General features: G+C 44.6%; 1 protein-coding gene across 1 annotated transcript in view; it reads left to right on the forward strand.

Annotated features, from left to right (window-relative positions):
• The window catches only part of LOC146854174 (aldo-keto reductase family 1 member B1-like), a 280,183-nt gene that overhangs the window by 167,957 nt on the left and 99,993 nt on the right, over positions 1–12,233 (forward strand). Inside the window, exon 7 of the mRNA XM_085651946.1 lies at positions 9,267–9,348. Within this exon, the coding sequence (XP_085508072.1) occupies positions 9,267–9,348 (82 nt within the window). The remainder of the gene's footprint in view (positions 1–9,266; positions 9,349–12,233) is intronic.

The raw sequence follows: 12,233 nt of genomic DNA on the forward strand, positions 1-12,233 counted from the left end.
TGTGCTATCTGACCATCACCTTGAAACCAACATCAGGAGCAGATTTAAACCCGGAAACCTGCCACATATTGACCATTCTGAGCCAATATGTTTTTCTGCTTAATCTTCCTCTGCTTTGCCTCCAAATTGTCACTGCAATATCTCACATAAAGCAAAATTTCATCCAGGGACTTCGACTGCCAACAAATTACATTCTGCTGTATATGGGAGCTAATATCTCAATGCAAACCAAGAACGAAGTGAGGCAAGAAGCCACTAAAAATTCCCGTTTAGGATTTTTGACACCACTGTTCTGTTTGCAAACTTGTATCAACCTCTCCTAACAAGCATGCTGTTGGACCTTTCATCTTAGGGTGGTCTTCCACCAAACCTTTTGCGTGTTTACCTCCTCTTTTTGCTGATTCTTTTGTTGGCCTTAGGACTTTGAGCCCTTTGACGTTGCTGACCTGTACTGAAGTGTATGTACTTCTCTCCTAAACATGATTACTTTGGAATATACTCAGTTGAAATATTTAGTTTACTTGTAAGTCCCATGTAAAAAGATATACCATATACCCAGGGCCTGTAACCTAAATGCTACTAGTGAGAATGCAGCACTGATTGTACCACCTACATAAGTAGCCTTTCAAACCTATCTCAGGCCTGCCATTGCTGGGCCTGTGTGCACTGTTTACTGCCACTTCAACTTGGCATTTAAAACTACTTGCCAAGCCTTAAACTCCCCTTTAATAAAACATGTCAACCCCAAGATAGGCCCTAGGTAGCCCATAGGGCAGGGTGCTGTGAAAGTAAAAAATAGGACATGTACTGGTACGCTCTGCATGTCCTGGCAGTAACAAACACCCAAATTTGTTTTTCACTACTTTGAGGCCTACTCCTCTCTGAGGTTAGTATTGTGAATTCCTCAATACACTTTTAAGCTGTAATTCCTGATTGGAAAGAAGTGGCAGCATGGCTGCATCATGTTTTATATCTCTGGAATGGTAATGATGAATCCTCTTCACTGATAAAGTTGGATTTATCATTACTGTTTTAGAAATGCCATTTTTTGAAAGTGGATATTTCTCTGCTCTTACTGCTCTGTGTACCTGCAGCCTATCTCCAATAAATGTTTGGGGTGGGTGATAGCTACATTTTGTACATTTCTTCTAGACAGCCACAAACACAGAAAGAGTAGGTGTGACAGAGAACCCATCTTCTTTCATCTGCATTCAGATAGCTTTTCCTGGACAGGAAGAGAGAGGAGAGCTGACACACCTGAAGAGGTAGTGCCCTGTTTCTCATACAAAAGGACTGATTACCTCCTACTGACAGTCTTGAGCCAGGTCTGGGAAGAAATGGGCCTGTGTGTACTTCAATCACTCTTCTTTGAAGTCACCCCCACTTCAATGGCACAACTGGGTATAGCTACTGTGGCGCTGATCCTACCAAGACAATACACTACTAGACTAGTGAAGAACTCTGCCAGGACTGATGTGCTGCTACAAGGATTGCCACTCTGTGAGACTGCTGCTCTGGAAGAACTGCTTTTCTGCTCTGATGTGCTGCCTGTTGACAGCTACTTGCTACCCCCTGCCCTGCTGATGAAAAGGACTGGACCATTTCATTTGAACCCAGAGTGACTCCAAGTCCTTGCTAGCTTGCCGCCTATTCTGAATTCTCAGGGCCATCAAAGACTTCCTACAATCCTGCAAAAGCACCTGGACTCTGCCATCTGTGATTCTTGCCTTGCCAAGTTGTGCCAATCCAGCCCTGGGCCCTTGGAAGTGTTTGTTTCTGTGCTGGTCCAGCAGAACCCGCACATCAACGAGTTCGCACCAATCTTAACCGAAACATTTCCCTTCGACACCGATGCAGCAGCTGCGTGATGACATCGCCTCGTCGGACTATGCAGTTCAATGCCAACAAACTGCCTGGCTCAATGACAATGCTTTGCCTTCATCGCTACAGGGTTCGTCGACGAAGTCTCGCTGACAGTGCGGTTCAGAACCGACACATTGCTTCCATTTAAGGGATCAACGGCAGCGAGGGGCGTCCTCAACTACTCGCATTGAGTTTTCAACATCGATGCTTCCTCCATCCATGGTACTTTTTCAGCAGTGCCTGCCCTCCATCGCGATTTTCCTGAACTTTGGATTTACCCCGGTCTAGCGCAACCAGAGGTCACTGGTTGGCGTTTTCTGACTCTAAGAACTATAGTTTCATTCAATCTTTAAAATTTAATATCTCCAGTTCTACTTATTATATATATGTTGTTTTGGTCTTATGTTTCTCATAAAAATCTAATCTGTTTCACTAACCCTGTATTGAGTATTTATGTGGTGCTTTCATTGTGTTAGTGTGTGTGTGTGTGTGTTGCACAAATACTTTACACATTGCTTCTTTAGATATGCCTGACTGCTCTGGTCCAATATACCAGAGGTTGAGCACAGGTTATCTTTTAGTGTGCATCTAGGTTACCCTGACTAGAGTGGTGGTTCCTGCTTGGACAGGCTGCATACCTCTGCCAACCAGAAACCCCAATTCTAACACAAGTACAGACTCTTTGGACTCTTGGGCAGTACTACTTACTTTGATCCAGCCAACCTCTTTCTGCTGAATCTTCATTTTCAAAAGAGCAGTCATCTGATTATGTTTGTCCATAACAAGAGATTTACAAAGAGGCCTTAGACATACGGTACCACACTTGTTACACTGTAGTTATGATGTCTATGTGGTACAAACATCATGGGAAAAAGACCTCCTATTTCCCTTGTTAGTGAATAAAATTCACAAATCCATTAGCGACAGGATGATCAGCACACACTGTGACCAATAGTATAAATTGAACAACAAAATTAGTCTTTCACGTTTCAAATGATCACAAATAGTTTCATGGAGACTTGTTAAATTTTCAAATCCTTTATTCTTTTTAAATCTTCAAAACCTAGCCAACGCATTTCGTGCTGACTTCTTCAGGGCTACAAAACACAGATAATATATATACATTTAAAACCACACTATATTACAATGCTCCTTAAAAAACACAAACACATCTGTAGGCTTCAATATACAATATTACATATACACAGCATTTGGCATAGGACAACCATTTTCCCACATAATGCTCAGAGAAATGGTTTATTTCTGCTTGTTCATGATTGTTTAAGATCATATGACACCATGCTTGAGCTAAACATATCAGTGTTGCACATTTTTTTTCTGAGAGGCATTTCTTTGAAGCATCTGTTCATATTTGATAAAATCACTCTAATCATAGAGTGCAACTTAATAACGATTTTCTTTTGTTCCATTATCTAATTATATTATCATACCTTCTTGTGTTTACCCCAATCATTAACTTTCCCCCTGTCCCTTCTCTGACTCTCACTCCTCTCCTCGCCCTTTCTCTTTTTATCATGCACCGCATCTCCCCTCTCCTCTTTCAATCGAACTACCATGCCCCCCCTCAATCACTCCCTCATCCCTCAAGACCCCCCCATCACCAGACATGGCCCTAACTCATGGACCATTCTTTACACTCCTAATCTTTCCAAGAATGCTAAGAAAAACTTTAAACATAAACTACTTATTCTATTCATCACCATGAAACATTATTTGTAGACAACTACATCAGCCTCTCCTCCATAATAAAAATTAACTACATCTTCTACTTCAAACGCCCTTCCAAATGGAAAAGCATCTTCCTCCACCACCTCCCAATCACTAAATTTAGTAAAATTACGTATGGATTTAAACTGTCTACTACCCCTTCCCCTGCCTTCCTCGGTGAAATCGACATCTCTATATTCAAATATGGTAACATACAAGCTTCCGAATACCATCTCACCATCTTTGAGCAACATTTCAGCACCTTGTCCTACCTACTATCCAAACCACCTCCAAACTCTTCAGATTCCCAACCACATGATGCCCTTTTACCCTCTTCCTCCCTGGCTCTAACCCTCCCTCTCCACAGGCATTTCAACTTTTAATGTCGTCTCCCATACTACGATATCCAAACCCCCACCCTCGCTTGCGAACCTTCCTCCTCCTGACATCTCAACAGCATACATATTCACCCAACCTCACTCTCAATCTTCTCCTGACATCTCAACAGGATACACAGTCACCCAATCTCACTCGCTCCCTAATGACTTATCTCTGCCTACCACTAGTGCCACCTCTAACCTCGCTTCTACCTCCCAGCACCCTCACCTGGAATACCCGACTGTTCGACTGCCGGCACCTATCTCACCCTCTCAAAACCACCTTCCTCCCCCTAACCAGGATGGTATCTCTCCTCACTCCCCTCTCTCCCCTTACCATCTCAGATCACTTATCCTGATTCTTTTAGTGCCCTTGACCCCTCCACGCCATCCCTTTGTCCAACAACCTGAGCACTCCTCTAGCCACCCCTGATGGCCTCCCCCTCTGTCCACACTTCAGACCTCCCTACACGGCCAACACGGAACACACCCTTTGCACTCCTACCTTCTCACCTACCTCCCCTATCTCTCCTTTAATCCAGACACTATACAACATTGAACACTACCTCTTAACCCTGACATCTGAACTCACACGACTCAGAAAATATTTCAACTCCCTTTCCTCCTTGAACCTCCTCATTCGTTCTAATTCCACTGGTTCTGGCTTACAAAACACCTCTAACCCTCAACATTGGAGAGCTACTCCCCTCTGCAACAGTTTACATAGGCTCACACGTGCCTGGAGCCATCTCTCCTCCTCTGACACACTCGACCTATGTAACTCATACCTCCCCAACCCTCCTATTATCGACCCTCCCGACCCCACTCATCCATTCCCGTTATCCGGGGACTCACAGAATCCCATCCTCCCCCGTCTCACCTAGACCCCCCTCTGCAATTTACCATCATCCTCGCAGGCTCTCCCCCCAAGAACAACCCTAGGATAGGGATAGAAATAGGAGGTGGACTAGCTATAATCTTTAAAAATTAACTACAACTTTCTCTTGTTAAGAACTCTGACCATGCCACCTTTGAATACCTCAGACCTGAACTTAAAGCTCAAGGCTCTCCACCAATTAGTCTCCATAATATCTACCACCCTCCTGGTGATCCTCTTCCCTTCGCTGAAGAACTATCCAACCTTCTCACCCAATCCTCACTTTCTAACTCAAAAAACCTCTTCCTTGAAGATTTTAACCTCCACTGGAATGATACTGAGAAATTCACAGTCAACCTCCTCTCTAATCTTCTTGAGATTAGTGACCTTAAGCAACTGTGCCATTCTCCAGCCCACACGAAAGGGCCACTCTTGACGCTATCATCACTAAATAAGGGAGAGAAAGCAAAAGGAGAGCTTGTTTTCAGAAGGAATTTGCGTAAGTACTGTAATACCAGAATCAAAGGGTAAATTACCTTGATCACATGATATGGATTCCTATTTGTGATAAATCGTCTCTGGTATGAAAAAAGGATAACATCTCTTGCTCTGTAAGAAGATATAAGTGATATGTGTGGGTCCGTCTGTAGTTAATTAGTTTCAAGCCCCTTAAATGACACTGAAATATGGATTGTGTACTGGTTGACATACCTTCTTATCAGAATGATGGCTGTCTGTCCCAGAAATTCAGAAAGCTTTGTCACAGTGTTTCAGGCCAATGTCGACGACCGCATCTAATTTATTACAATCCATGATTAGAATTTAAAATGTAAACAATTTCTGAATTGGTTATTTAAGACAGATTTATACTATGCATTAATTTATAATAATCAGTAGGATATCCAATGGTTTACAGATTGGCCCAGTAAATTGACTATTATCCAGAAATGTTCGTGCACCCCAAGATAAATAGTGTCGCAAGCCACGTAGTGACATGCAATGTGAGCATGTGACAGAGTAGAAACATGCTACACAGATTATCAATCTGACCTCAAAACAGTGACACGCTTGTAAAACCTATAGCTATTTGATCATATGGCGGTTGTCTCTAGGTAAGTTACGGAGTGTGGTCCAGCATTCAAGGACACAGCAAATAATAATTGCCAAATTATTTTTTATGATGTTAAGAGTGACTAACTCCAAACATGTTTATGCACCCCAAAATAAACAATGTCGCAAACCACGTAGTGACATGCCATGTAAGCATGTGACAGAATAAACACATGCTCTTAAGGTTATCAAGCAGACCTTAAGACAGTAATACATTAGTAAAACCAGAACTATTTGGATGTATGGCAGTTGTCTCTTGGTGAATTACAAGGTATGGTCCAATATTCAAGGACACCGCAAATGGTAAAAGCCAAGAGTTTGTTATGATGTTAAAATAGCTAAATAGTATCATAAACCATGTGGTGTCATGCGATGTGATATGTGGCAGTTGACCTATATACAGTCACCCTGCATTCTACCCATACTTCTTTAGGGACCACAACATCAAAGAAAGTATTCAAGTCCTCCCAAAGTACTTTCAAAATCATCAGAATTCTTTCCACTGGTCAGGGGTGAACTTTGGTAATTGAAATGTGAATGTGAAAAGTTCATCACGACTCCAGGGCATGTGAACATACATGCACCTTTCTCAAAGGGTATTCTCCAATCTCTATAATACTCACATTTGCTCCCCCATCTTCATCGCCTGTCATCTTTCTTTTTCTTTATCTTCCTCATTCTTACCCATCGGTCCATGCACTTTTGTGTATTCCCACTTTCTGATACACGCCACTAACTCTCTGACATGTATTTTTAAATCTGGTTGCATCTTTCTCTTTAGTGTATCATCAGCCATGAACATTCTAAAATTCTTCGTTAAATCCTGAATTTTAATAAAAGACAACTTCAAACTCTGTAGCCAACCCTTCCATTTTTTCATGGGCCCAATATGCATACCAGACAGCTTCCCTATTCAGGATCTTAAGCTCTGCTTCATTGTACACATCTATGAAATCAAGGTCAAGAACTCCAACTCCTTAAATTCTGCTCTTAATTTTAAGACATCCAGTTTTCTAAGTAGAGTCTCTTCTTTATGGGGTTGTGTCCCTGAACCTACAACAGTTACAACAACAGTTGTACTCCTAAGAGTGATCTCCCCTGTTTTAGATGTCCTACCTAGCTGTGCTCAGTAAGCATCCCATAAGCGTGCTGATTTGTATATCTACTCTACACTAACTTAAATCACACAATTCTAACATTTGCTGGACCTACACATAGTTCTCATAAAACAATCCAACCAGGATAGAGTAAAAAAGAAATCATGAGCTCATTAATTTCTCATTATCCTCTACAATGCACCTTCTTTAAGAGTCCTTCTAACTTACAATGATCTAATAAAAGAAAACACATTGGACCAGTCTGTACTCTGCAGGCATACTGATGCAATCATTCAGAACATTCTGTGGTTATCACATAAAAGGCAACATTTCACTTTAGAAAGCAAGGAACTTCAGCTTCTTCTAAGCAGAAGACACACAAGCCTCATGAAACAAGATGGCAGTGTTACCCATTTTAAAATGCATTAGCTATTGTCAATCTAAATATGAGTAATACACAGTCAATACATTTGCATATGTTAATATCAGTATAACGCCAAACATTTCATATGGAAATATCCATTTCCAAGCTGCCCTGTAGATAACTGCAGTCTGCAGCTATGGAGACCCATTAATAATGCCTTTGTTCCGGTGGAATGAGGATGAATTATTTGTGACGCTTGAGCTCCTGACACTTTGTATGATTTTGAAGCTTAAAAACGTAATGACTCATGTTTTGTTGAGACATAAAAGGAGGACCATGTTGACCGATAGTTTAAAATACAATAGCACATTGCTTGTGAAGGAGGAGTCTTAGAACTGAGCACTGTGCACACGCAGGAACCACGGCCATACTCCAAAAGAGACTCCAACGCCGACAGGAACGCCTCCGCACGCCTCATCCTCGACATACCCCGCCACACCCACATCTCTGACCACCTGAAAGACCTTCACTGGCTCCCAGTCAACAAGAGGATCACCTTCATGCTCCTCACCCACACTCACAAAGCTCTCCAAAATGCCGGACCAGCATTCCTCAACAAACGTCTCACCTTCTACACCCCTAACTGCCAGCTCTGCTCTGCTGACCTCGCCCTTGCCATCGTCCCACGCATCCACAGGACCTCCACCGGCGGCAGATCCTTCTCCTACCTCGCCGCCAAGACTTGGAACAACCTCCCCACACAGCTGCGTCAGACCCAGGACCTGCTGACCTTCAGGAGACTTCTCAAGACCTGGCTGTTCGAGCAGTATCTGCACCCTCGCACCCCCCCAGCGCCTTGAGACCCTCACGGGTGAGTAGCGTGCTCTACAAATGTTTGATTGATTGATTGTGATGTCAAGTTAACTGGTCAACTTGTAAATATGAATCCCATGATCAGAAAACATCAAACACCTTAAAAAACATGAAGTTAGGGGGAAAATATTGACTTCTCTCTCTCCAAAGTTGCCTCTACGTTTGTAATCCTTTGCTGCTGCCTTCAGATCTTTTCCTAATGGCTGTACTTCGGCACCAGCTTCTCTCATTCCATGCTGTGCCTTTTAATAAGTCAGCTTTACCCATCTCCTCAGCACCAACAAGCACAACTGTGTGCTTGGAAAACACTAGAGTCAAGCACAATAGCTTGCAGGGTGGGCGTAATCAGGGAGGTGCACAGCAAAACTTGTTGCACACGTGGAGTTTCAAGACTCTTTGACAGTCGCCATTGCTCCTTTTTACACATCTACCTTCAGCCAGTTAAAGTTCCAGCATCGACTGCTGCACTGCCCTGTGTCATTCTATGCAATGCCCAGTGTTGGGATATGCAATACTGTGCAGCTCAATGTGATGTTAAGCAGCACAGCATGATATTATTCATCAGTGTGCCACATGGAACAGAACTATAAAATATGGGGCACCATTATTTTATATAGGTTGTTACTTTGGTGTATTGTTTCAGCAGCTCTGTGAATAATCCCCATTAATGCATATTTGAGACATGTTCCAAACAATTAAACTTTATTTCATTATTTAGTTCTACATTGCTGAAAACTTTGTTGAAATTTCCTTAGATATGCCCAAAAGCCCATTTCTGCAACTGTGCCTTCAACAATCCGTGTCTAGTTCTCCCTTACTCCATTCCATTCTTCCTGTCTCACTTTATGCTTTATTTATAAATCTAAAAAATCGAGCACTATGGAAAATAAAAACATACCTGTGGTGTGAACACCGTAGGAGCTACGTATCCTGCCCTTTCTAAATGTCACTACTTCTTCTCCTACTACCTGTACTAGGGCCAAACCTGAAGATCCAGTCCTCCTGGATGACCCTAGGATCAAGAAGATTGCAGCAAAGTACAAGAAAACATCTGCTCAGGTACCTGGTGACAGTGAAGTTCATTCAGACTAATGGCTCTAAAAAAGTCAAATCTACTGATCCTTTCATCCCTCTACTTTTTTCTAACTGACCCATGTTCCTCTCTTCAACCTTTCTTGTAATACTTTCTTCCTGACAATCCCCTTCATGTGGGTTTTTGTTCTACCTGCTGCTTCTAGGGGTGCATGAACCTTATTAAAGAGCATAGGCAGTTCTGTCATTGACCCTGGACAGGTGTTGCAATAATTATAGGTAATGCTCACTCTTCAGGCATGAATTGGTATTGATTTTATTGCCTCACCCAGACTCTATGAATTTCAGTACTGAATAACAGGCAACTACATCTGAGTGTCTTCTGGGACCACGGGCTGTTTCCTAATTTTTCCTTTTTCCTCTATTGATTCCCTAAATAGTTCGGATTCAGATGAAGTGTTTACTGCAACAGATTTTTTGATAGATAAGCATGTTGGCACTCTAATAGGAGATATTATGGAAATCTGCCATCATTTTACTTCAGCTAGTATGGCTCATCTCCAAATTTAGGAAAAGCTCCCTATTCCTAATCCAATTACTTCTGGGATAACAAGTGGGGGAGAGGATGTGGCCAGGGGCTAGGTAGAACGAGTATCGAGTCTCGGCAACGATGCTCAACATCCTGTGATTCTGGGCAGATCACTTAATCTCCCTGTGCCTAACAAAAGTGTAACGCAACTGATGCTCATGTACAGCTCTTTGATACCCGATACTTTCGGGTCAAGTTCACGCTATATAAAAGTCATTACCTGTGCTTGTTGTTTTTAAAGTAATGCCGTAGGGTTCTAAAAAAAATGCCCTGCATTCCCTTCTTGTCATCCAGAATCTCCAAATCCTAAGAGTTACTACTGTAAATATCTAGTTTCTTTTGCTGGAGGAAGGGGCTTGCTTATCTTGAATGGAGCAAGAAATATCCCACATGTAGTGGCGGTATCTACAATGGGGCCATTTAAGGATGCTGTAAGAGTGTAGGATCCTGCAACAGAACCTGTTCCTCAGGCGAATGAGGAGGAATCATCTTGTCCAACACTTGAGATGCCAACAAAAGCTGTGAGTGGCCCTTCTGGGTATTTCCAACAATCCGGCATTGTTGGACTTGGCCCTTCTGGCAGGTTCACCCCTAAACTTTTTGCTTTTTATTGTGACTTGGTGTAGTAATTTTTGACTTCTGCGCACTTTTACCACTGTGTCCCAGGGTAAAGTGCGTGCGTGTAGTGAGGTTGGCCTGCCCTCCCATAGGAATGCATGGGGGAATGTATGTGTCCCTGGTAGTTCCTGATGCGTGGGGAGTGCAGGTGTGAGTTTGGTATGTACGGACTCGTGTGATGAAATGCTGCGCGATGATGTGTGTGGCGTGCATGTACCTAGTGTGGAAGTGCCACTTCTAGAAGTGGGCACTTCTGTGTGCAGTGTGAAATGTGTGCCTTGTCTAGCGATTGGCTGGTGGAGGTCATGTGACGGGCTAGGGAATCCCCAGAGTCAGGATGAGTCACCCAGTGGTGAATGGGGAGATCAGCAGCTAGATGGGTGGGAGGAGTACACCTGGGTCCTGAATAGGGCTGGGTTTTCCCCACACAATGCTGGCTCCACCCCCTGTGGTGCGACTGATGACCCTGGCCTGCACTCTGAATAGGGAGAGGGGCTGAGCAAAACAAAGTGCTCAGGAACCAGTTGTAACTGGTTCGCCCCTTCCCTGCACCCTGAGACAAAGGGTTTTACTGTATAAAAATGGGGCTGTGTCCCCACAGAAACTGTTCTCTTGCTGATCCAACTTGGGGGGGGCCTGCTGCTGCTGGCCGCCAGGAGAGACCGCCACTGGGGACTGCCTCTCTGCTGGAGGGCCCTGTGAGCTGGCCCCTGGGCCCAGTCCTAGCCCCCTGCTTTTGAAGACTTTTTCCGAGACCTTGCCTGGAGTTTTGGCTGTTACCCCTGGGAGCGCTGCTGCAACGAGGGCTGGTGACGGTGCCCTGTGTCGCCTCCGCGGCACCTAACGGCTCTCCTTAACGAGGGAATCCCCAGCGTAGGGATTCCCCCTCTCGGGCCGAGATTTGAAGCGGGTGCCCACCCCGCATTGCCGAGATTCGTTGGCGGGTGCCCACCCCGCTTATTTGTTTATTTCGTTGGCGGGTGCCCACCCCGCTTATTTGTTTTGCTTACAAGGGAGCCTACCCCTCTGACGGCCGGAGAATCACCGCCGCGGACGGGGAAGCCCAGGAAGTCAGGCCGGCCGGGGGCGGGCCTCCGGGACAACAGGAACCGGAAGCAGGAGGGCGGGAGCCTACCCCGCCTCCCCCCGAAGACGCGCGGCTCGTTGAAGCCCCGGAGACTCCCCCGCACTGCCCGTCACCCCGGAGTCTCTGAGGTCCTCTGAGAACAACCCGGGAGAGCAGGAGACGACACGGGAGTCCCAGGTGAGTGGGGCTCCACGCGGGTGAGGATTTTGCCCGTTCTGCCCTCTCCCTTCTTCACAGCGGTACAAAAGGGGGTGGTGATGGACGGAGCATCAGAACCAATCAAACACTCACACCCAGTCAACAGATCTGGGTTTGATCCATCACCATTCTTTAGCCCACTCTGCCACCCCAGTTCAGACATGGCCATATGCAAATCAGTCTGACCATGTGCCTCATGGGAACAGTCCAGCCCGAACTGCCAAGCCATGCCTTCCCTGGACCGGAAACAAGCTTCCTAGGACCGGTTTCTGGCATTTCAGCCGTCTTCAGCCAGGCTTGCTTGAATCCAGTGGCAAAGTGAGCAAGGGACTCACGTCTGAGCATACCCTGCCAACTTATGGCGAACAAAGCGGTACAAAAGGGGGTGGTGATGGACGGAGCATCAGAACCAATCAAACA

Source organism: Triturus cristatus, chromosome 4_1, assembly GCF_964204655.1.
Source record: "Triturus cristatus chromosome 4_1, aTriCri1.1, whole genome shotgun sequence".
Taxonomy (NCBI): Eukaryota; Metazoa; Chordata; class Amphibia; order Caudata; family Salamandridae; genus Triturus; species Triturus cristatus.